Raw genomic sequence first — 27,323 nt, 5'->3', positions numbered from 1 at the left:
TTCGTGAAAGTATCAATTATAAATAATTCGTTTCTGTTACGTTTTTGTCAGCAAGAGCGTACATGCAAAGGTGATTTTCTGTCCTCTTCTTTCTATACTTAGGGGCGGTGGGGTGGCCTAATGGTTAAAGCGTCCGCTCGTCACACTGAAGACCCGGGTTCGATTCCCCACATGGGCACAATGTGTGACGTTCATTTTTGGTGTCTCCCGCCGTGATATTTCTGGAATATTGATAAAGCGGCGTAAAACAAAACTCACTCATCTCACTTTCTATACTTAATCGGGCCATGGTGGCCAAGCAATTCGCCATACAGAGTGGGCACTCCAGATCTGTGACGTCTGACAGGCCCACGATAACTAGACCGCCTTCGTGGTGTAGTGGTTAGAGCGTCCGCCCGGAGAGCGGAAGGTAGCGGGTTCGATCCCCGGCCGCGTCATACCAAAAGACGTTAAAATATGGTACTTGTTGGTCCCTGCCTGGCGCTCGGCATTAATGGGTACAACAAGGACTGGTCGGCTCGGAGTCAGTATAATGTGTCTGAGTGGGGTATTCATGCTTCACTGCGGCATGGTATCTCAGTGGGCTAGCACTATAAAACCAGCTTCAGTCTGGGCTAGTACAAGCAGCCGCACATACACATACACACGCATGCACGTCGTCATATGAGCGAAATATTCTCAAGCACGACGTTAAAACCCAATTTCACTTCACCTCACCCTACGATAACTGAAAAAAAGACAAATGGCTTCCTAGTGATTATCGCTGGAGCTTATAAATCAATCAAAACTGGGACAGAGGTTATACATGCGGCAAAGACACGTGTACGATCTTGTACAGATTAACGTGGAGATCTCTGTACAGTCACGCAGACTGTACAGTGGGTGGGTATACCTGGCTCTGCCGGCTTCCAGGCGGGCGACGGGCACAATCTTCCCGTGACAACATCGGCAGACCGATCATGTGTGAATGTGAATATTTTCAAATCCGCCTGTAAAGGTGAGGGTGTGCCTCCGGCGATGTACCGTGTTGTTGATGTTGCCGTTCGTCAAATTCGTCGTATTGTTACACTTTATAAGGCTTCACAATAAAAGATTATTCTAAGTTGTCTAGTCTGATTCGATCTTTGTTTTCATCATATATGGTATCATCATCATCATCATTATCATTATCATCGTAAGTATTACTGTTGCTTTATCAGAAACACAGGGCCCTGGGATGGCCTAGTGGTTAAAGGGTTCGCTGTTCATGCCGAAGACCCGGGTTCGATTCCCTACATGGGTACAATGTGTGAAGCCCATTTCCGGTGTCCCCCCGTCGTGATGTTGCTGGAATATTGCTAAAAGCGGCGTAAAACCAAACTCAGTCACAGTCACTCCCTCATTATCATTGGTAGTATCAGTTATTGAATCAACTATAGATGTAATTTTGTTAAAATGATGCATTATTATTGTTGTTGCTGGTATTATATGTCATTATTTCAAGATAGTGGGAAAATGTAATGAGGTATTTGACATAATTCCAACATTTGGTTATTTCCCGAGCAAGGGAGTGCTTACTGATCGATTGTAAAGGTGTATTTAGTGCTTAAATTTCAATACCATTTGAAGTAGGGGAGACCGGGGTCAATTGTAACACTTTTTATTTAAGTTCATGTAATTCGATACTAGTCGACCGCTCACAAAGTTTATCGGTACTAACTAAAGCATTGGCTTCTTGGCTTTAAACCTCGGAGTCATTTCAAGTTCACGATCATGTCATTACAAAGTTATTACGTATCAAATGCAATGACTACAAGTGTTACAATTGACCCCGAGCACGGGGCAATTGTAACAGGTGGATGGGGCAATTGTAACAAAGAAGGTTCGAATGTAAGAATCTGTTTATTTTCCAAATAAAATCAAAATGAAATGTGGAAAGATGTTACCTTGATTAATTGAGGTGGAAATGGATTAACATTAAACCTTTGTCACCATCGACATTTAAAATGTGTTTAGTTTAAAATTCTTGTTTTCGTATGCACAAAATATAATATAAAGGCTAACACTAAAAACTTTCACCCGAGGGCTTATACTATCAACATAACACTGAAAATGTTCTAGTATGATGAAACTAGTAAAGAACTAACATAAAACCGACATCAATTTGCTTCATTATCATAACATAAGGGGAAATTACATGGGGACAGTTGTAACACAGTGTTACAATTGCTCCCGATGATAGTAGCCATGTTTCATGCCACGTCACATGTTAACAACTTTGGGCTTCTCAAATATTTCTACTTCAAAATAAGTCGTAATACCTCAATTTTACACTTGAAAAGTTAATTTCGTACCAAGCAACATTTACTGCATTAAGAACGTTTTATAACGATTTGTGAAAAATTTACTTTGTTATGTAAAAAAGGATTTTTCATCTACTGTATCTCGCCATGAGCGAGCAGCTGAAAAACGCCCGGATGTGTACCAGCAGGGAATAAGTCTACTCACCTACACTATGCTTGAGCGAAAACTTTTAGAGTAATCGCCCTTGTTACAATTGCCCCGTGTTACAATTGACTCCGGTCTCCCCTACTTTATTTTATCTTATTGCTACTGCAGACTGTCGTGAAAGAACGGCAATAACACGTTAAGGAGGTGTTGTGTTATTCTGTATGATGAGAGGTGGTGGGGTAGGTTAACGGTCAAAGCGTTCGCTCGTCACGCCGGGGGTCCGGGTTCGATTCCCTATGTGGGTACAATACGTGAAGCCCATTTCTGGTGTCCCGCCGTCGTGATATTACTGGAAATATTGCCAAAGGCGGCGTAAAACCATACTCACTATTTTGAGAGACCGGTTCTTCAATGTAAATTGTAAGGAATATATTATTCGCTCCAACTGATCTGCTTGTTCAATAATTTAGAGCGGGTGTTGTCTAGATAGTGTGCTCACTCGATCGCGCAATTACATTCAGAGAATGCTTTTCACGAAACGTTACTCCAATCTCAAATTCTTTCTTTTAAAGCACGACTATTATGTCAACATATCGGGGTGTGGTATGTTTATCAATCGATAATGCGATTTGTATCGATAACCTTAAATGTAATTAACCTTAACGTGAAATAACACCCAGACCCAACAAAGCGCCCATTCCTTCTGAACCTACCCTATTGTCTAAGACGAACTGCCCTCGCATGACGTCTGCTCAATGAAGCGAGTCCATCTTGTCGTCTGCTCGTGTCACGTGTTGTCATGGAGGCCCGCGGAGAGCTTGTACGCAGATTTTAGTAGTGATTACCTGGAGCGGATTGCGAGGAATAAATCTGGTGAAAAATAGCTGATTACTCTGATAAATCAAGGCTCGTAGCAAACATCTATAATGGCGTCGCGATGGACTAGCAGAAAGAAACGACACAGGTCAGTTTGAATGTTCTATTTAAACAGCGACAACGAACAAAAACATGTTTTCGTGATGTTAACATTTTACCAAATGTGATCTGAACATATGGTGTAAGTTCTACCACGTTGGGACATGTCCCACTTGGTTTGAATCAGTGATTCAAGATCGGAATGGGGACTGAATCGTCAGTTTGCTTTGGCTATTTGTACTGTAGTGTGTGGTTTAATTAGTGACAGCAATGGCGAGTTTATTTATCTTCAGCCCTTGTGATCACGTAGATATATGACTAGTCAGTTAAATTATGATCTGTATCGTTTCAACATGAAAGATTCTGCTTCTTGTTACTGTGACAATGCTTGTGAAAAAGTACATCACTTCCTATTAGAATGTAAACTGTACAGCGTTCAAAGAGAGATATTAATGTTAAATTTAAAAATATTGTAAAACGTGATTCTCCAATCACATTGTCACTGATGTTACTTGGAAGTCCTGACCTGACTATTCAACAGAATGAATGCATTTTCAAATGTGTGCAAACTTTTATTCATCAATCAAAACGTTTTGAGTAATCACATAAGTCGTGTCCCTTCCTCTCTTCTCTCTTTTACTTTCCTATCTCTTCTCTGTATTCTTTCCTAAGATGTATATAATTGAAATTATATGTATGTAAATATTAGGGAGCGGGTATTTTAAGTTGGATAACTTGTCCCCAATCCCTTTCACATTTGTGAATAAAATATGTTTAAATCAAAATCAAATCACGTAGTGAGTTTGTCGTTGAGGCATGAATTTTGCTGTTTTAATGTGTCAGTCATGGAGACTTCAGTTTAAGTTTTGCTCTGATGGCGCGAGTGTCGGGACAAACCTGGAATATTGTCACTATGAGTTTGGGCGCAGGAACAAATCGAAATAGAAGATGTTAGAATACTGCAATTGTATATTTGTCCTTTCGTTGAGTTTCGAATCGGTTGAAGCATTACAAGCCTCAGAGTTTGTATCTTGTTGGTTTGCCGTTAAACGCCACTTTCAGCAATATACCAGATATTTTGCGACATTATGTAAATATGTAAGTAATCGGGGATGTAGCAACAGTGATTGACATTGATCTAAAACGTTGCGATATGATTGCATGCGTCAGCTAAGTAACGGATTACCCGATGCCGTTTGTCGCCTCTTGCTACAACCATGGCTTACTGTACACCAATGCACGGAATCGTCTCGGGGAAAGCTTCTTCTATAGTACCCAGAAGTTGAAAATATTATTTGAACATATCTCGATGATATTTATTTCAAATGTTGATTTGCAGATATAATTTCAATACAGTGCTTTCAGTTTTTATGAGGTACAGTTGAGGATTTGTATGAAAGTATTACATCCATACTAACACAAATAGGAAATGCTCTTGAACAACATGTATACTTCAGAACTATTCCACGATCACCTATAGGTTTTCCTGAAGAACACTTACTCGACAAACTAACTTACACCCCATAACTTGATAACACATGTCGGGTAGTAGACTAACACCTATTCTCTGAATATATATATAATTTTGATAGTAACATCTACATTGAAAAGAAGCCCCAGGGAGACGGAAAATTCTGAGGAAATATAAACTTGCTTCATTTAGGCTTTAGCATTGCAGGGGGGGCGAGGCAGTAGAGAAAATAATGTGGTTCAGTGACTGTGAGACAGGTGGGTGGGTTTTGGGTGTTTTATTTACAATGAATGTATATGGGGTCTGTGAAAATACACTGTTTAAATTTTCAGTGCTCTAACTTCAGTACACTACGGTTATGTCGAACTCAGATAGCGGTTTCATTTTTGAAATAATAAATAAAATATTCTGATTTGAAAGAATTTAAACTAATATGAAAATATTACCGCAATACATGATCGAGTACCGTGTGAAGTGTTCCATGTCCAGAACATTAAGAAAAAGAACTGATATTTAAATATTAAAATTAGTCGCGCAATAATCATGTTATCACAGTGCTATAAACTCAGTCAAATATTATTTCACTAATATGGCATAATCCGTAAACAACGTTATAAAATTCTATGTTTATGCTAAAAATACGCAGGTGCTTTTGGTTTTTTAGCGGCAGTACACAGGGACTATCATTTCCATTAAGCTTACATCTGGAAAACAAACTGTTTAATCATATGAACATATTTACACAGGAGAATCAAATATTTTTGTGCAAATTTGACGCAGCGAACCATGTTTTAGTTCAGGCGGACTGGCAAGCATCAGCGAAGCATACCTAAACAGTGTTTGCCTTGCTCTTACTTCCTCGATACAATATTGTAGAAACAGTAGCATAATACCCAATCAATCATCCAGATGGAACGTATAAAGAAACGTAGAGTTGCCGTCAAAGTAATGAAGAGGTTTACCTTGAGCCTGACAATGGGCATTGTCAATGGAAAGAAGATTACCCGTCCACGGCTAACTTGGAGACTGAGTCTCTTGTGTGTTCCCAGACACCGCTTATGACACACTGGTGTTCTGTGACGTGACAGGGTAATAACGGGTGATTGGGCCAGAGAGGCTTACTGGACAATGGAAGGAATCCCAGCTGATTTTCTTTCTGAGAATATATTGGACAATTTAGGATTACATAGGATTGTCAGGCTATCAAGACAGGTGCTATTTTTGGGTAAGTGGTGATATAGGGTTCTGGGGCCGGAGGTAGGGAGAGGGACTCATTTTGAGTGAGTGAGTGTAGTTTTACGCCGCTTTTAGCAGTATTCCAGCAATATCACGGCGAGCGACACCAGAAATGCACAGTACAAATAGTTGCTTGAGGTTCTTGAATGCCGTTTGTTGGTATTGCTACTTGACATAAGTCCTAGTTTTCCAGTTTAAACTACTCGGGCGCTTTTATTGAACAAGGCACAGAGCAAGTGAGGATGGTTTTATGCCGCTTTTGTCAGTATCCCAGCTACCCCCCTGCGGCGGGTACCATTAATTAGGTTCACACATTGTATCCATGTTGGGAATCAAACCCAGGATTTTAAGGAAGTTTGGTGCTGACAATGTAACCACGAGGCGACCCCTTTACTCTTAAAGCCAAAGTAGAAAATATAATATTGTACTGACTCATCAGTGAGTGAGTCGGATTTTATGCCGCATTTAGCAATATTCCCGCAATTGTTGGAACATCAGAAATAAACTTAAGGAATCGAGCCCACGACTTCGACATGACGAGCGAACGCTTTAACCACTAGGCTCCTCATCGCCCCTTCACACGTTGTGCTCATGTGGGGAAGCAAACCCGGTCTTCGGCGTGACGAGCGAACGCTTTAACCACTAGGCTACCCCACCGCCCCGTGTCATCATAACTTGCATGTTGTAATTAATAATCTGCAAATATCGAATCGACTATATCTTGTGGTCTAACTGAGCAATTGTTGGTGCTCTGTATGCCACGCTAGCTTGATGGTATCGCCCACCCCACGCCGAGTATCGTCTTACACACACACATACTAAAAACCACTTCATACACACATTATCATTACTTGAATGCAAAAGCAAACAATGTAGCTATGTTTTAAGGACGTTAGATCTCGTGCCACGTTTCCTCCGTGGTGTGTGTCTGTACTCTGGGAGTCTTGGGTTGGCTTGGCTTGGTAGTTGTTTAACGCCGCACTCAGCAATTGCCATATTCCAAAAATAGTTTGCCAAGAATAGTGGTAAGAGTGAGTGAGTGGGTGAAGTTTAGTTTTACGCCGCACTTATCAATATTCCAGCCACATGGCGGGGATCTGTGAATAATCGCGTCTGGATCAGACAATCCAGTGATCAACAGCATGAGCATCGATCTACGCAATTGGGATACGATGACATGTGTAAACCAAGTCATCGAGCCTGACCACCCGATCCCGTTAGTCGCCTCTTACGATAAGCATGGGTTACTGAAGATCAATGCTTGCCCGGATCTTCATGGGTGACTCTGGGAGTCGCTCACATAATGCTTTGTGCTGGTATTTCAGGGTTGCCAAGTATTAACGTTGACACGTGTCTGTATATACAAACACCGTTATGTCGAAGTTGAAGGTACAAACGCAAAAACGTCGAGTTAAACGAAATTCGACACAACCGCATAATGACTAAACGGAGAAAGTTTCAATGAGGAATAAGTCTAAACCTTTGCCTCGAGACAACAGCAAGTTCGACTCACTAAAGTTCGACACTGCTGTGTTTAAAACTGTATTACTCTGCCCTGAGCTCACAGATTGGAGATGTGCCGTGTTGCCATTGTTAAAAGCGGTATTCTTGAACTAAACTTTAAACCTTACTTCACCTTACAGTGCAGGTCAATTTTGATCAGCTTGTCACGCCGAAGACGCGGGTCCGATCCCCCACTTGGGTACAATGTGTGAAGCCTATTTCTGGTGCCCCCTGCCATGCTATTGCTGGAATATCAATATTTACTACAAACGGCGTGAAACCATACTCACTCACTCACTCAAGTATGAAAAAAGGGACTGACATCCATCTTCCTGAGAGACTGACTGACTGACTGAATTTGGTTTTACGCCGCTTTTAGCAATATTCCAGCAACATCACGGCGGGGGACACCAGAAATGGGTTTTACACATTGTACCCATGTGGGGATTCGAACCTGGGTCTTCGGCGTGACGAGCCAACGCTTTAACCACTAGGCTACCCCATCGCCCCTCTTCCTGAGAGAAAGGAGTTAATTGACTGAAAGGTCAGTTATAGTCTCCCTTGCCTCGGAATAACGACCTTCCAGTCTGACTCTATGAATGGCAGTTTGTGAGTGGAAAGGCCGAAAAGATATTTTAACCTAAAGAAAGCCGCTTCCATATGCATCATTCCCTTAAAATGTCAGATATGTTGGGACGGGTGGATCACGAGGTACAGAAATGTATTTTAACCTGCCTTATCAGAGAAAGAGATCTAGAGCTGAAAGCACAATACAAAACGTTTCTCCGTGAGGATTTGTACGTACGTGACGGGTCACGGTGAAGCGTGACAAAACATATCAACGTCCAGTGGGTCTCGTGTCTTACTTTGGTATTGTATTCACACGGTCAGGTATTTAATATATCCACCTTAAGCCCCGTAAGCGAGAATTATAAACAAGACATTCTGAAAACCAGTGCCATTCGCCGCATAGATATAAGTCTATGTTAGACATAATCCCTGGCCAGGAGAGAAGTATCGCCATGCACAGATACGATGAATCATACGGTGAATCATACGCCGTAGCAAAATTTTGAATGTGATTAGAGACGTTTAGGACATCGCTGGTACAACAGCCAGGCTGCCCATGTTATTTCCCTTACTTGTCCCGCTCTGAATTTACATTTCGACGTGAAATAATATAAAGCTTTTTTTTCAATTTTCCCAGCCGCTTTGGAAATGTGTGATGGGATAAAAAAAATGCGCTTCCCTTGCACACAATATCATGGCGTGGAACATCAGAAATGGGCTTCACACATTGTACCCAAAAGGGGAATCGAAACCAGATCTTCGGTTTGACGAGCGAACACTTTAACTGCAAGGGTGCTCCAGCGCCCCTTAGCATTCCAAAGAACCCATCGACTCACTGCTTCACTTGTTACCTGAAATCCTTATCGTCTGTGTTACTATTCGTAAATCTTGATTTACAATGATATTGGCAAAACATATGACACACGTTTGTTTTGTCTAATGTAGGGCGCGGGAAATCGTTTTCAACAACAGCATATGATTGTCTGTCAGTATCCAACATAAATTTGCGAATTGGGTTGTCACAGTGACAACGTGTCACATTGCTCATAATATCAATCACGTGATTGTCAGAGCCAACTTGCACGAAGCGATCTTAGCGCTACGACCATGTTAGGTGTGTTTAGACTATGGGAGTTACGGTCGTTTCAGCGCTAAGAACAGTTGTCCAAGTGGGTCCTTAAATCTTGTTTAACGTATGGAAGTTACGATCGACGTAGAGCTAAGATTGATTGTGTAAGAAGGACCTTAAATCTTGGTTAACGTATGGAAGTTACGATCGTCTTAGCGCTAAGATCGCTTTTTTTACAACGTGGATCATGTTTCCGTTCCACAAGGTGATCGTAAAGCTTAGGTAATCTTAAATCTCTTACGTTAACATAGACTTACGACATTCGTAGCGTTACGATCGCGATCGTCACGTAAGAGACCACGAAAGAGTCACCAAACACGATTTGTTGGCCCAGACCTTCTCAGTCGTGGAAGTTAATCTTTTACTGTATTTACCCGTATGTGTTTTAATCACGCACTGATTAAGAGTATAATATTAGGCATGTACGAAATATACCCCACGTTGATCATAATCCGGAATGTGTGGGTCGGTATTAACAAAGGGTGTTCTCCACAATAAAAGGCCATCAGTAACTAATCCATTAAAGTACGTCACATATGGACGTAAGACTTTGTACAAAACAACATAATCGCCAGGATTACTATGTTCGTGGAATTCATTTGGGTATGGCATTTGTAATACAAGCACTGATCGTATTACACTAGGGTGTCGTTCAGGTCTGGTGTAGGTGTGAAATGGCAATCAGCTTACTAGTCATCCTGTGTGGTGGCTTGTATTGTACGCAGTTGTATTGTATTGTATCATATTGTATTGGCAAGAACGATCGGAGAAGGGAAAATATGCTATTACGCCTTCGTAATTTATAATGTAGAGATTATCTCCCGTCAGGATTATTTAAAAATTGTCTGTACCCGAAAATGATGGAAGACAAATTGCTTTAAATTTATCAGTCGAAATGACTTATTTCTCTGTGTAATGACAAATCACGTGTAGTGTAAGTTCCTTTCAGAGTCCATTTCTGGTGTTCCCCGCCGCGATATTGCTGGAATATTGCTAAAAACGGCGTAAAACCATACTCAGTCAGTCAGTCCTTTCAGAGTAACAGGGACTATGAGGGGGGTATCAAAAATTTCTAATTATCGCCAAGACGTATTCAAGATAGAAAATTTATGTTGTTTTCTTGTCCTTAAACTTCTCTACATAGTCACCACCAAACCCTCCTGGTTTCATGGAAAACCATCCCTCCACCTCTTCAATGACCTCATTGGTATCGTTAAAACGGAGTGCACATCTTGGCTCAACTGTGAGGGACATATGACCGGTTTGAAAATGCCTTTGCCATCTCACAACAGTATCATAAGATGGACTATTTTCACCACAAACATTTTTCATCTAATCGTTAATCTTTCGAGCAGTGCATCCCTTAAAGTGCAAAAACTTGATAACGTTGCGTGCCTCAATTTTCTCCATATATTGGGTTACTCATGTTTTGGATGAACTAGCACAAGATTGAATAAAGTGATGTAAATAGTTTTGGTCCATTAACTCGATAAGGATCACTGATGTTACCTTCAAATTTTCGTCATAATTCTCAATAAATTCATGCGATAATTAGAACTTTTTGATATCCCCTCGTATTCCAAGCTGAATCTCTGTACCAAAATATGCTTTTATGTACGCCCTGCGTATAGCATTGGTGAGACCCGAATACATATACTTTGTTTATCAAGATACGCTTATAACGAACTAACGGATATAAGGAACTGCATATATTATTTAAAACGCTTAGAACGAACTACAGTTATTACGAAATACAATAGGGTGGTGGGATAGTCAGGTGGACGTCGGACCCGGGTTCGATTCCCCACTTGGGTACAATGCGTGATGCCCATTTCTGGTGTCCCCCGCCGTGATATTGCTGGCATATTGCCAAACTCACTCACGAACTAAATGAAGTGGTTCTTTTTGAGTTCATCATAACCGTAGCTTACTGTTTCCTGTAAATGGAACCCTCAGTCCTGCTTGCCAAAATGGCAGGGTTACATAAGTGTATTTCAGAAAGTCACTGACCGGGTTCCTCGACGAAGCATTAACAGAGGTTTGTTGTCGTAATTGTCAATCATGGTTGCCTCCACAATCTTATGACGCAAAAAGTCATGAAACATCTGTTAAACGATTAAGGCTAATTTGACCTACATTGTTGTATAATTAGGCCACTTGATATCAACACCCATACCAACAATGACAAATGGATCTATATGAGATTATATGTGAGAAATAGTATATTTGAGCATTGTTGCATAACCTGGGCTGTATCATGACGCAATGCCCTTTGTGACAGTTATGGGAAAACAAAGCGTCGCGCATGCGCGTATGTTGTCGATTCCGCAAAGTAAAATCGGCTCTGATTGGTCAGTTTTCATACTAACAACTTGTCACAAAGGTGCGAATGGTTTATTGTCGACTTGGACAGTTTTACGGTCGCAGAGATGGCTGTATAGATACCAACTTACAGAGGGGTCAAAGGTGAAACGTTAATGGTAAGTTGTGCAAATATTTGACAGGACATGTCTATCACAGATATCAGATTTTAATGCTTGCAAACAAATCGTTTAACAAATCGATCTTAGCGTAAAGACATTCGCAATTCTGTGTTAGAGTATGACATGAACGATCGCCTTAAAGTGGGGATTACATTGTGGAGCAGGATACGGGTCACCAGTATCTATGTGTAAAAATCGGAAAACGGGGATCGAGTGGTCAAAGTGGGACACTTGACTAATGTCAACGTGCCCTGGTGCTCATGCAATTAATCACTGGTACTGCTGGCATTTTACCGAGCAGCGTAAAACCCAGTTCACTCACTCGCTACAAAGTGACCATCATTGGAATACGGATTCTAACACAACCGAAGTGTGCTCGGTTGGTTAGTTTCAAGTGTGAGATGAGTTTGATGTTAATAACACCGGTCCCCCATATCCAAGTCTCTATTTTTTACTTACTTATTTAATTACTTGACCGCCTCCGTGGTGTAGTGGTTAGAGCGTCCGCCCGGAGAGCGGAAGGTCGCGGGTTCGATCCCCGACCGCGTCATACCAAAAGACGTTAAAATATGGTACTTGTTGGTCCCTGCCTGGCGCTCGGCATTAATGGGTACAACAAGGAGTGGTCAGCTCGGAGTCAGTATAATGTGTCTGAGTGGGGTATTCATGCTTCACTGCGGCATGGTATGTCAGTGGGCTAGCACTATAAAACCAGCTTCAGTCTGGGCTAGTACAAGCAGCCGCACCTACACATACACACGCATGCACGTCGTCATATGAGCGAAATATTCTCAAGCACGACGTAAAACCCAATTTCACCTCACTAACTGGCAGGGACAGAGCTATCGACTAAATTTCAAGTCACTGCCTGTGGGTGGCTGGGTTGTCGGTGGTTTAACGTTCGCTCGTCATGTCGAAGACCTACGTTCGATTCCCAGCATGGATTCAATGTTTGAAGCCTGTTTGTGGTGGACCCAGGCGTGATATGACCGGACCATTGCTGAAAGTGGCGTAAAACCAAACTCCCTTATGATACCCAGCACGAAGGCTCTAGTGTCCTTCTGTGTTGTGCAACACATGGCAGTCACGTTTCTGTTTCGTCTGGGATTATAATATCTTTAGGCCCAATGACGTCGTAACGTCGCATAGAACCAGGCGTGTCTTGATTCAAAGTAGTGAGTGAGTGGGTTTAGTTTTACGCCGCACTCAGCAATATTCTAGCTATATGGAGGCGGTCTGTAAATATCGAGTCTGGACCAGACAATCCAGTGATCAACATCATGAGCATCGATCTACGCAATTGGGAACCGATGACATGTGTCAACCAAGTCAGCGAGCCTGACCACCCGATCCCGTTAGTCGTCTCTTACGACAAGCATGGGTTACTGAAGGCAAATTCTAACCCGGACCTTCACGGGTCTGATTCAAAGTAGGGGCAGTGGGGTAGCCTAGTGGTTAAGGCGTTCGCTCGTCGCTCGAAGATAGGAATTCGATTCCCCACTTGGGTACAATGCGCGAGACCATTTCTGGTGTCTCCCCCCGTGACATTGCTGGAATATTGCACTGGCTGGTTTAAAGTTGACATGACAGCCAGTTTTGCTGGAAGCTGACCCATTTAAAAACCAATGACGTCATAGATGTTCGTTACACGTACAATAATAAAATATTTTACGAGTTTATTGAAACGTAACAGGAATGCCAATTTTTCTCGAACCCAGCCCTCCTTAAATGTTGGAAGAAAAACTAAAATAACGTATGTTTTAGGATCCTGTCAAACAAAACATATTGTTGAATAGTTCAATCAATGATTCATGATACTGGTATCTCTATGACGTTATTAATTATCTTGGTAGTCACACAGAGTATACACTGTTTGATGTCGCCGTGCGGTTTGTCTGTTATCGTAAACAATGGCATTATGACGTCAGGGCTAACACGGGTTGAAAGGGGCGCGTCACATTCCAGTTGAGGGGTAAACCGACGCTTTGAGCGGTATGTCAGTTTGATGACGTCGTGGGAGTAAGTTAATAATAATCTGACGTCACATCGGACAATGTACATTTTTAACTTAATATTTTGGGACGTCATTTTATTGTTTTATCACTCCCATTTCGAAAGAAGAATGCAGATTTGTTAAAGTAATGGAGAGTAGTTTTTTCTGTGCACGTGTTACCTGAAGTGTAAGGACGGTACGGACAACGACGTAAGTCACTTTATGAGGGACCGGGGCGGTGGGGTAGCCTAAAGGTTAAAGCGTTCTCTTGTCACCCCGAAGACCCGGGTTCGATTCCCCACATGGGTACAATGTGTGAAGCCCATTTCTGGTGTCCCCCGTCGTGATATTGCTGGCATATTGCTAAAAGCGGTGTACAACTAAATTCACTCACTCACTCACTCTTACCAGGGTAGGGTATTTCACTGTTCCTTTGCGACTGGTTAACACTGTTCATGACCCGAGGGACTGTCATTAGAAGTTACCACAGCCTCTGTGTGTTTTGTGTAAACAAACAAACCGTTAAATATATTGGCATATACCGCCATACACACTCAGCAGTCCCTCAAACAAGCCCTTCAGCCACGAATCACGATTGCGTTTAAAGATCGTTGAATGACATTTTGAAATACCGTCTCACCAAACTGAGATCGCCATATGGGTTTCAAAGGCACTTATCAGCGCATTATGCACAAAATTGAAGTGTGTGGTGAATGTGAATTTTTAAAACGTTCCTAGGTAAATATGCGTGTCGTGTTGAACAGGACATTGCACTTAATACCGAATGAATAATTGCCTGGTTGAAGGTCTTTCCGAGATTTGTAAAACAATTTAGTTTTATTCCTGAAATATATCACTCCTTTGTTGTCTAATGTGCAACCGAATAACATGCACTTTCTGGAAATAGAAGGACGAATGTTTTTGTGGAGGTGTGATTGATTTTATTGTTTACCATAAATGTCGTTTAGGGAACGCAAGGGGGCGATGAGGTAGCCGAGTGGTAAAAGTGTTCGCTCGTCACGCTGAATATCATGGTTCGATTCCTGATATGGGTACAATGTGTGAAGCCCATTTCTGGTGTCCCCCGCCGCGATATTGCTGGAATATTGCTAAAAACGGCGTAAAACCATACTCACTTACTCGCTCGCTCACTAGAGAACGTAAGAAAGATTTTATGGTTTTATTATTTGTGTGTACAATATGCTCAAGAGCTCTTTGGTAAAGTTCGTCGACCTGCGTGCTGCACGTGGAGCAGGTGTTGAGCGTTTTGCACGTGCACGTTAGTCTTTAACGACTCGGATTACAAAATACATGTTCTGGGGCAATTTTATAAGGTTTCGTACAACTGAAACATTTATCAATCACTCACACTAAGTCAACTATTTGCAATTTTACGTGTCCGTCTAAACAAATGTAAACTCTTACAAACACTATGACTAAGTAATATATAATTTCTGAAATGAGTGAGTGAGTGAGTGAGTGAGTGAGTGAGTTGAGTGAGTGAGTGAGTGAGTGAGTGAGTGAGTGAGTGTGTGATTTGTTGCTGCTTTTAGCAATATTCCAGCAATATCACGGCGGGGGACACCAGAAATGGACTTCACACATTGTAACCATGTGAGGAATCGAACCCGGGTCTTAGGCGTGACGAGCGGATGCTTTAACCTCAAGGCGACCCCACCGCCCCCTTACTTGTATGCCAATCTTCGAAAGCAATGCATACTGAATATGCAATCATAAAAAAATCTGTCATGTATGTAGGAGTACCTTCATGAGCAGAACGTTCTTCCTTCAACTGAATTATATGAATCAAGTTGTAGAGTGATACAACCTGGTTCTACTTTCACTTCATGTATTTGGGCCTACAGCCTCTCAATTAACGTCACTGCCCCAGTGGTCATAAAAAAAAGGATTCGTTTTTTATGGTCTATCTTATGTCAAATAAATCCAAACAGTTGCTCATAAAAAAGACCACCCTGTCACCCGTGGCAAAAGCTTAGATGTTTTTGTTGAAAGTGTATATTCGTAAAGCAATCTAAATATTAAACTTATATTTACGGTATCCTATTAAATAAGAAAATACTATCTCACATAAATCAAATATGGATGGATAGTTGTTTGTATTAAAATAGCTCGAGGGTATATTTTGGAAAATTATGTATACATGGATGAGAACAATATATGAGATGTGTCTTATACATGGGTCATATGTGTGTAAAATAGATGCTAATAAGTTTAATTTATTAATAGAATACAAAAGAGCCTTGGGTTAGCTAGCTATCGTTGAAAAACAACATCCAAAAATGTTCTTTGACAGAAGCGAGGTCATGTGTACTGTTGGCCAATATGTACTTTTTCGCAGGTTTCTCGTTCTTTGGGTTGAACATTGTTTAATCCTACAGGTATATATTTAATTCGCTCACAGTATTAGCCAAGAAGAATAAATCTCCCAGTTATAAACGGTAAACAACACTGCAGTGCAAACACACACACACACACACACACACACACACACACACACACACACACGCACGCACGCACGCACACACACACGCACACACGCACGCACGCACACACACGCGCACACACACACCATTGTAATTCAGATGTAGAAGAGTGAGTGAGTTAATGACAGATCACTTATGGCTAGAGGGGATGATAATGATTTTTATGGAGTAGCATGTACAATGTGATCCCCCCCCCTAAAATTTAGGTTGAAAGTAATTGCTCCCTGCCCCATTGTCATGTAAAAAACCAATGACAACAAGCCTAGTACATGTGTAGTAACACCCCACCTCCCCTAAACAAAATCTCTCTCTCTCTCTCTCTCTCTCTCTCTCTCTCTCTCTCTCTCTCTCTCTCTCTCTCTCTCTCTCTCTCTCTCTCTCTCTCTCTCTCTCTCTCTCTCTCTCTCTCTCTCTCTCTCTCTCTCTCTCTCTCTCTCTCTCTCTCTCTCTCTCTCTCTCTCTCTCTCTCTCGTAGTCATACGAGATTTAACTATCTGGGAAGGCGAGGTAGCCTATTAGTTAAAGCGTTCGCTCGTCAGGCCGAAAACCCAGGTTCAATTCCCCACATGGGTACAATATGTGAAACCCATGTCTGGTATCTCCCGCAGTGATATTGCTGGAATATTACTAAAAGCGGCGTAAAACCATACTTACTCCAAACTTAGTAGAAAGTATATATGTTCTAGAAAATTTGGACGTTGTATGACTAAAGTTTGCGGTATGTTCAGGCACGTATGTGTTGTGGTATTTGTAGACTCACTAGAAGAAAATCCCAACTGAACAAAACAGACCATTGTCTTGTGGAGCAGGGAGTGTACCACATGTAATTCGATTATGACGACTTCTCGGTCTTTCAACAAAGGTGTTAACACCCCCTGACATGTACACTTGATTTATAAGGCCGCTATGTCAGAGAGTAGAAACACTGCACAGGGGCCAAGAGGGTCTTCTTAGACAGACACAAAGGAGCGAATGAAGCGTATCTTCAAACACGATTGAAAATCTCAACTTGACATGTTTACGTGGAATTGATTGGCTTTGATCGTGAAATAGTTGGTGTATTGGTCAGAGGAGAATGTCAGCTGTATATAAATCGCGTTTTGTTGAGTGTTATAGGTTAGTCACCCAACACGGTGGATCGCCGGTAAGTTAGCGAGTGAACATGAGTATGTATGTCTATAGTCTATATGTCCCGTTTACAGGAGCTAGTGGGGACATGCTGTGTTAAACCATTCGGCTCTGTTACCTCTCTTTGTCTTTCCGCTTCATATATTTCAGTTTGTGTTTACGTGAATGGCTGTGATCTGAGCTTATTTTATCTCAGGGAATAGATATTGAAGTTCTGTTTAATCAAGTATGCATGAAGGTGTTACATTTAAATGGAGCAAACATTTGAGGTTTAGTGAGGCTGGTGTTTATTAAGTTGTTCTCTATCCAAAATTCCTGAATAGCAGGCGCCCTGCTCGAAGTTGTCACAATGTATTTAGTTAAGGAGTAGTCAGCTGATTGCTGTCTATTGATTAACAATTGATATGCTAGTCTATTCTTTAAAATGTGGTTTTCAAACCAAAGTTCCAAGTGACAAGGTCGGTATGTGAAGTTGTGACCCTGTCCTTTTGTTAGTAGTGTAGTTGTAACTGATCGAAATGCAGTAAACAACGCTTATAACGAACTGACAGATATAGCGAACCGCGACGTTTTTACCGCAACTGCTTGAACTGTGTTTCAGTCGAACTGCGTAGTTATAAGAAAATAGATTAACGGGATCGGGTGGTCAGGCTCGCTGACTTGGTTGACACATGTCATCGTATCTCAGTTGCGTAGAAGGATGCTCATGATGTTGATCACTGGACTGTCTGGTCCAGACTCGATTATTTGCAGACCGCCGTCATATAGCTGTAATATTGCTGAGTGCGGCGTCGAGCTATCTCACTCACTCACCATAAGGAACTAATATTAGTGCCCTTTTGAATTCGATAAATTGGTAGTATACATCGTACACATCGAGTTAACAGACATACAAAGTGGTTATAAAGTCATGTTTCGAGTGGACAATTTTATCATGAGTATTACAAAGAACAGACTGGCGGATCAACACGGTGTACACTGACCCGTTGGGTTAAACGCTGTCTTGGCCAGTACCTCATGAGCTCAGGAGCCCTAACAGACTTACCGCTTCGGTCATCCCCAGGTGCTGACAAAAACAACAACAAAAAGAACATGGTGCAAGTGGTGACAGTGAGCGTCACCTGATATAAACTCTCATGAACCATTTTTACATGAAAAGCCAGAGGTTGATATCGTGAGCGCCGATCCTCGCCGTCGCGGGGATATGAAACGCTATGAAACGAGTCGTCGACCGCCCAATCAGTTCAGTCGTCTTTGGGCCTTTGCTATTCCATCCCCTTACCACACCCCGGAAATACTACATACATATTGGGTCTTGTATCGTTAGATTTGGCATAGTTCGGAAGTGGCCAGTCCTTTTCAAGTTTATCATTTCTGGATGAGGTGCACGCCGTGCTAATTATTGACGTTTATTTCAGGTCAAGGTCACCGACTTCTGACGTCATCATGAGGAAGGAAAACACGTGGAATGTTTCTGTGGCAACAGAACACCCGGATATGACGGAAGAAGCAAAGTGAGTGTCACACGTTTTGTAAAGTCTTCATCTTTGTGTTGTCAACTTTTATTGATTTGATTTTGTTTTAAGGAAACTAAATGAAAAGCACAGCATGTATCTGTTTAGCTAACCTCTTGCAACCCTAAATGTTTCAAAGTTAGGGTTAGACGCTAGGGTGAGTATTAGGGTTAGCGGTCAGGGTCAGAGTTAAAGTCATCCGTCTTAGTAAGGTTAATGTCAGGGTCAGTTTGGGGTCAGAGGGTTAGATGAAATCTGACTGAATTGGCTTTGACTGTGAAGTAACGTCGACGTGGAACCTCTTTTTTGTAACTACCCAAAATGAAAGTTTATTTTTTCATAAAGAGTTAATGGAAGTTTAAACATTATATTTATTCTTCAGTCTGAAAACAACGTACGGGCCAGGAAAAAAAGGAGGTAACTTTGCACTTCCGCTTGGCGCCAAGATTTCAATACCAGATGGAGTATTCAGTAAAAAAGACAGTATCACATGCCAGGTGGCGCCACCTTCCGGGAGATGGCGCCATGTACCAGTGCTGCCCCCTAGTGAGCATATGGCGAGCGAGATATTCATTTTGTCATCCTCGGTACACCCTCTAAAGAAGGCCGTGATTGTTCAGCTGCCATACTACTACGTTGACCTTGAACATAACGAGCTCAATGTCAAGGGCAGATGGAAGGACGAGGCGGAGTGGGTAGACGTTGGCTTCCTCAAGAAGGTAAATACACCCGATGATATTATCACATCAGCAATTTTAAAGGTAACTATTGATCGATGCCCATAGGTTGGGAGGCCTTAAGTATCACGTGACATAAATACGTCACGCTTGAAGTTTCTTTTGAACACATCACATGTGTGACAGCGTCCCTACGTGTAGGTAGACTCAGCAAGGTTCAAACAAGCATGATGATAGAGGTTTCGGTTTGATAAATCAGCGCTTGGAACGAGCTTCCGATTGCTACCTAAAATAGCAGTTCATCCCTCAAGAACTACATTCAATGTGGACTTTTTTCAATATTTATGTCTAATGTGTTGCCATGCATGAAGTTTGGAAAACATTGTTACAATATGATGCGAATAAGAAAACATTCAGATATAAGAGACATTTTTCTTATGGATTTTCATATTTGCAGTTCCGAAATTTATCAACGTTTGCAATTTTTCCTCAAATTGGCAATCACAGTGGTCCATATATACTGCGATATCGACTGAAACACTTTGGTTTTGAAAATAATTTGGGCTAAAGACAATCCCGATTATAGAACGGGCAAGGGTAGTATATTCCACGATATGTGCAGTGTATATAAACCACATTGTGTCACCTTCAAGGAGGACAGCAGCATGCCGTCTGTGGAGCTGGAGATCGCCCGTCTGGGAGTGTTTGTGGTCACCTTCACCCCCAAGAGAGAGATGTTCCCGGTGTCCCCACAGGGGTGTCTGTACAACGCCAGGCTCAGCAGACACATCAGCGTCAGGTTCCCCAAGAAGTCCATCGACACCAGCATGCATTGTTCCATACAGGTAAGATAAGGGGTTTCAGAAGAGGAGACATTTTCTTGCGCCTAGTACCCGTGAAGATCCAGATTAGAAGTGGTCTTCAGTACACCATGCTTGTCTCCATCCGTGAAGATCCGGGTTAGAATTGGTCTTCAGTAATCCATGCTTGTCGTAAGAGGCGACTAACGGGATCGGTGGTCAGGCTCGCTAACTTGGTTGACACATTTCATCGCATCCCAATTGCGTAGATCGATGCTCATGTTGTTGATCACTGGATTGTCTGGTCCAGACTCGATTATTTACAGACCGCCGCCATATAGCTGGAATACTGCTGAGTGCAGCGTTAAACAACAAACCAACCAACCAATCCACATTGCGCCGAGTACTTGTTGTATTGAGTTCCTGTAAAGCTAGGGTGGTAGTGCCGGGTTATAATAGGTTATAAAATGCTTGTGTGTTAACACTTTGACGTCCTGTGCTATATTTCAACACTTGAAAGGGGCAGTGGTGTAGCCTCGTGGTTAAACCGTTCATTCGTTACGCCGATGGTGTGGCTATAATGCGTGAAGCCCATTTCTTGTGTGTCACGCTGGCATATTGCTGAAAGCGGCGTAAAACCATACTCACTTACTTGATCCACAAGATCTGAGAAGGACAGTGCTGGATGGATGTCCCAAATAAAACATGGTGTTTCTATCAAGCTGCGAAATAATACACGTTTTAAGCTTCTATTTTGTACAGAATAATTTTACATATAATGAGGATGACCTTGACTTTGAATGCCAATTCAATCCTGGAATACGTCGTTTCATGAACCTCTGGTCGTGGTATGTCACCGGCGATACTTTCCCCATAAAATGAAGAAACCTCATTCTTTAGATGATAAACGTCATATACGTTTCTTAGTGATTGTCTTCAAATGAATGTATATTTGGCAGGGATTTAAACTTACCAATGTAGACATGTAAACCCTTTTTTAACACCATGTGAGGTATTTCACAGCGTCTCAGCATGGTGTGGGATAAAATCCTAAACACATGCCACTTGGTGTGTTGACAAACCTGCTGATGTAGGACTCGGGATCAATGCCCACAATCATGGGTTTTCTGCCACCCGTACGGTACATAACTAAACACTTGCCACTTGGTGTGTTGACAAGGCTACAGACTGTAGTCGGTGACGACTACATCGTTGTACCTATACTATCGAAGGTTTAAAACACTCACTATATGTTATGTTTATGCATATGGATACATCGAAGATGAATTTCTCCACAAACTTTTGGGGAACCAACTGCAAACCTTATGCAGATGAACTGCACGAGGATTATGCATCAAATTGCTGAAAAGCATGTGCAAATATCGTGCATGTGAACAGCTGCGTTTTGGTGCAATTTTTGTTTTAAGAATTCGCCAGATTGCACTGAGTTTCATCATTTATTTAACTCATGACAATAATCTTTTCAACGTTACGAATTTGTTTTACAATACATCAGTTCATGTGTATTCAGTACCTTTAAACAGTATGGAATATTTTGCAAAATTCAGTTTAGAACAGTTGACTGAAGTAAATGGCTACATTGAGACTAGTGAGTCAAAGCTTTTGATTGGTAGTATATAATTATATGTAGGACCACCATAATTTGTATGCAGTAACAAACGCAGATGTGGCTTTTTTACGATACTTATCCCATGTTCCAGATAACCCCGATACCATCTGACAAATTAGCATTCTCTAAGCAATTTCCCCATGGACTGTGGAGAGCTTTTGAGAGCGACAGAATTCGTAGACATCACGACCACAATTCCGTGCAACTTCCGGCGGCCAGTGACAGTTAAACTTCCGCTTCCGGCTGGTGGCGAGGTCGAGAATGACAGCGGTACCGACATCGCCGTGGTTGTCAAGACGGACGAGGGCTGGAGCGTTGTCGACAGCAACTATAAGTTCTCCCGAACAACCGTCACTTGTGATGTGAAAACACTGTCAAGGTGAGTGATAGTATGCAGGGAGAATACAATGTGTGAGTGAGTGAGGCAGTTGGGTTTTAATCCACTTGAATTATTCCAACAAAGAATGACCCTAAATATGAAAAGTAATCATCAGCGACCTCTTCCGTTAAACACTATCCTGAAATAGGCAAGCCGTTTTCATTGGAAAAGAAATCGTTTATATTTTCGCTTTGCAAAACCGCTGACAATATGCCCCCTCTCACTTGCTCGGGTTGTACATAAGAAAACAAACAATGTGTGCAATTACGGGGTCTTTTGGGAATAAAACCAGGCATGATAATAAAAGGGCATGATTTGGTGTAACAGACAAATGAAAAAATAAAACCACAATGGTCCTCATTTGTACATATAAGTGTAGTGTAGCGCTACAAATGGTAATACATGTATAATATATATATATATATATATATATATACTCATGGTAACGAAAAAGGGAACACATGAAAGTACAAGTGTTCCTTTATTCTTTTCCAGGTTTCTTCACAAGCTTTGCATTGGGCTTTGCACTGTGGGTGAAATTCTGGAAAAGAATAATGAACACTTGTACTTTCATGTGATCCCTTATTTGTTTCCATGAGTATACAATTTTGGACTTGTACATATTGGTGACCTGTATTATTTACATTTGTATGGAGTGTCAAGGGAAAACTGCCATCTCATACTCGTCTAACAATGTCTTTTCAATATTATATTTTCAGATTCTGTGTTTGCCAGTCTAAACCAGACCGGAAACAGAAAATGAAGGATGCGATACCGATTTTGGATGGCCGCAGTAACAAGGAAAAAGGGGAGGTAACCATGTTCTTGTCTCTAAAGGAGAAATCATGGATGGGTGTTATAGAATGTTTCCCGGAATTCAAAACCGAGGTGAGAACAAACGCCCGATCGTCGGTCGGATTCCGACATGTAGTGAAACAAGAAGCTCCCAAAGAAACAGAACAGCGGTTTACCTCCCGGAGGCGACCACCGCCGCCGAAACAAGTCAAAGAAAAGGAGATAGACGGATTTGAGATCTACGATGGGTGTAAATGGGAAATCGAAGTGAGCGGAGATATAAAAGTGAGCGGAGATAGTGACTATTTCGATAATAACCAGTTGCAATTCTTTAGAAACTTACCCGAGAGTTATAGAAGGTTTGTTCTCGAACCTCGAACTAACGAAGAGCGGGCCTTACAGGGTGTTATAAACTTAGTACCTGTTGGTGTAGAGGAACAGAATGCCAGGGAACGTTTGTCCTTCACATTCAAATTTGAAGTGGATGAGGAAAAGGTCAAGGCCTATTTCAAACCAGATGACCCGGAACCGGAACCTGAGCCAGAGAAACCAACTGTTACCTTTGACCTTCCGTTGGAACCAATCAAAGAAGAGCGACCCCCTCCTCCAGTGAAAGTGCGAACGTTCTCGGCCAGTGCTCTCGAGAGATTGACGCGACCAATCCGACCCAACAAGATCCGTAAGTTTTTCTTCTTTGTTTATGAACAGTCTTTAATGTTACTGATTATCCACAAGTCAGATCTAATGATAAATGAATGAAGGAATAAGAGAGTGAGTGTGAATTCTCTAAGGGTATTCTGGCAACAAGAACCGGATCTCGATCCACAAAACGTTGGTACCGTTACGACCTGTCGTAACTCTATAGTTTAACATAGGCTTACGAATGTCGTAGCGCTACGAACGTTTTGTGGATCGGGACACAGGTCTCGCGTTGTTTCGTTCAAGCCGACTGCTGCAGTTTTGTGCCTTTTAGCGCCACACTAAACAATATTTCTGCTCATGAGAGTGGTCTGTAAATAATCGAGTCCTAAGAAGACATGAAAGGGGGTTGATAGCATGAACATCGATCTACACAATTTGGATACGACGAGATCCATCAACTAAGGGAGCGAGGCATTCACACGGTCCCGTTAATGTGTCGCCTTTGACGACATGCATGGACTTACTGAAGACCTGGGCCTAGATTTTCAAAGCTCTCTTAGCGCTAAGATAGCCGTAAGTGCCATACATTAACATTGACTTACGACTATCTTAGGGCTAAGAGAGCTTCGAAAATCTAGGCCCGGGGGCGTGAGGTAGCCTAAAGGTTAAAGCGTTCGCTCGTCACGCCGAAGACCCGGGTTCGATTCCCCACATGGGTACAATGTGTGAAGCCCATTTCTGGTGTCTCCCGCCATGATATTGCAGGGATATTGCTAAAAGCGGCGTAAAACTAAACTCACTGTTGGTCATCCTGTCCCAAATGTGTGGATCTTTCGCTGGTACCCTTCAATATTTACATGTTGTGCAAGATGAAAGTTCATCTTACCACATCCTGCAATCGATAACTCATATTGATTTCATTTGGAAGAATAAAAAAATACATCTAAAGCGCACCAATAAATGCCCATGTTCATGTACTTACAGCTGAGAAGGAATCACGTGTCCTGACCGGAAGAAGCTTGATGAACATCGCACGTGTTGTCCCGGAAGGACTTACCCTGGCCGTTCACCTTGACCTTCCGGACAGCACAATCACAGGCCTGGGGTTCGACGCCATCAGTAACGGCCTAGGCATGGCCGACGTCACATACAAAATTTTACTTTACTGGAAGCGACGCCTAAAAGACAAGCGTAACGGCGCAGTGGCGGAGTTGACGGAAGCTCTTCGCGACATGGGAAGATCCGAAGTTGCAGACACAGTTCAGGAGATGCACGACAAGAACAAGGAAATAGGCCCAGACTGCTTCCACCTCATCATGCAGTGACGTCATTAAGGGGAGATAATCCAGTAGTAGTCATACAGGGTCTTTAGTTATTTATGTCATGGATTCAGCAAAACGGGGACCTTTAAGTCAGAGTTTGGCATTGTGGGTCATTTGCGAATGTTCCAGACTGGACTTTGACTTCGGAATGACGTCATCAGAAAGGGGAGATAATCAGCTGTTCATCGCTTCGTATACACAAGAACGATTGTAGCATTGGTGTTGAAGTTTGCAAAATGTATTCAGCTTCAGTACCACTCTGCTCTCTTAATTTAGGGACAGTTTAGACTAGTTGATTATCCAATTCTCGAGACTTCGAAAGGATGCACGACCGCTGCCGCTGAAGCCGTGTTAATACTGCTGCTGTGTGACATGTTGAATCAGACTCATAGATCTACTAACGGAAAGTCAGAGTATTTCACGGTACGCTTCCATTGTGACGTTACATACAGATAATCATAAACACTGTCTCGATGGTGTGGATCCGGAGGAGTGTTTTCAGGAATTGATTGGCTGGATGTTTCATATTGTCTGAAGTTTCTGTGATCAAATTTTAATGTGTCGTGAAAATTACAGATATATCTTGTCAGTACAGAATTGTTTTGATTGAAAGCATCACCAAAGAATGTCCAGGCGATGCAATACCGCTTGCTGCCTCTCTTGTGTCAGGTATTCAAATTCATGTACACGTACATTGTTTGACAGGGGTCGTTTTCCATTATGGATATAAATTTATTTAGTCAGCTCTTATGAGGAGCGGGGCGGTGGGGTAGCCTAGTGGTAAAAGCGTTCGGTCGTCACGCTGAAGACCCGGGTTCGATTCCCCACATGGGGATAATGTGTGAAGCTCTTTTCTGGTGTCCCCCGCCGTGATATTGCTGGAATATTGCTACAACGGCGTAAAGCTAATCACTGCTTCGCATGTATTCTGCGTGTATTCAACCGCACGTCATTACAGTCACAAAACACGGTATCAGCACAGTCATATGACATTTGGTGTTAAAAAATACGTCATTTTATCGCATGCTCACGTGGATGGGTAGCCAAGTGGGCCAGGCGTTCGCTCGCCACAGCGAATGGGCATGTTCGATTCCTCACTTGAATCTAATTTTGGGAGTCTATTTCTGTTGTCCGCCGTGACAATATTGCTAAGACCAGCGTAAAACCGTAATCACCTGACGTGACCTTGGGGTTATCACCTATATGTACGATTATACGTTGGTCAGTCTTTGTGATAAACTGACATGTTTTATTGATATGCTTGTGATATATGTATCTTTCTGTGATAATACTTTGAAAAGATCATTTCTCGTTACGAATTTTATGCTGGCTCAGGTCAATCATAGTTTCTTGCAGTAAGCAGATTGCGTTCCGACGGATGGTCTTCAAATTGATCATGGTTCGTTGCTACAATCCTACAATATTCTGAGTTCGAATCCACTCATCCGTACTGGATATCGTCCTTGGTTTGCCACCTCCACAACTGTGCTAGTGGTGGCACCTAAGTGGAAAGCTTCAAGGACATTTTGGTCTTTCGTCCAGCAAGTTGTTTGGCCCTGATCGAGCTGAAACTCTACTGAAAGTGGCGTCAAACCAGTGTGTAAGCTGGCATACCGCCGTTTGGTAATTACATCTCTTGATATGGTACGTACGTACCATCACAAATAGTATTTTAAAGAGGAGCCCATATCGAGCGGTACATCATCATGTATGTAGATAGTGCATTGTCCCCAAATCGACCAGAAAACATTTGAGTCCAGGAAACATGTTCATATCAACGGGTTAAGTTAATATTTTCATGAAACAGTACTGTATTTTCTTGTACTTACTTCAAAACTATGATAGACCGCGAATAAAATTATATTTTTACAAACCAGTACGACGTTGGGTTATAAATATAAACATACTTCAGTTTTAAAATATTGTAGGCGTACTTGTCACACTGTCGATTTGAGAAATCTGGACAGCTGTAGGTCCGCTACATGAGAAGTGAGTGAGTTGAGTTTTACGTCGCACTCAGCAATATTCCAGGTATATGGCGGCGGTCTGTAAATAATCGGGACTGGACAAGACGATTCATGCAGTGATCAGCATCATGAGAATTGATCTACTCAATTGGTATACGATGACATGTCAACCAAGTCAGCGAGCCTGACCACCCGATCCCGTTAGTCTCTATGAGAAATATTGGTGACAGATGCT

At 42.0% G+C, this 27,323-nt stretch overlaps 1 protein-coding gene across 1 annotated transcript; it reads left to right on the top strand.

Annotated features, from left to right (window-relative positions):
• The first annotated feature begins 3,294 nt into the window (after positions 1-3,294).
• LOC124288625 lies at positions 3,295-26,997 on the top strand. Its single transcript, XM_046725180.1, is given in 8 exon segments — positions 3,295-3,394; positions 18,781-18,876; positions 19,259-19,595; positions 20,207-20,398; positions 22,075-22,118; positions 22,120-22,362; positions 23,082-23,836; positions 24,784-26,997. Coding segments are annotated over 8 exon segments (2,046 nt in total). The 5' UTR covers positions 3,295-3,356; the 3' UTR covers positions 25,125-26,997.
• Positions 26,998-27,323: the final 326 nt, after the last annotated feature.

This window comes from Haliotis rubra, unplaced genomic scaffold (assembly GCF_003918875.1).
Source record: "Haliotis rubra isolate DU_JTF1 unplaced genomic scaffold, ASM391887v1 Scf1112, whole genome shotgun sequence".
NCBI classification, from domain to species: domain Eukaryota; kingdom Metazoa; phylum Mollusca; class Gastropoda; order Lepetellida; family Haliotidae; genus Haliotis; species Haliotis rubra.
Note: the sequence above shows the minus strand (reverse complement) of the source record. Positions and strands in the feature narration are given on the sequence as shown.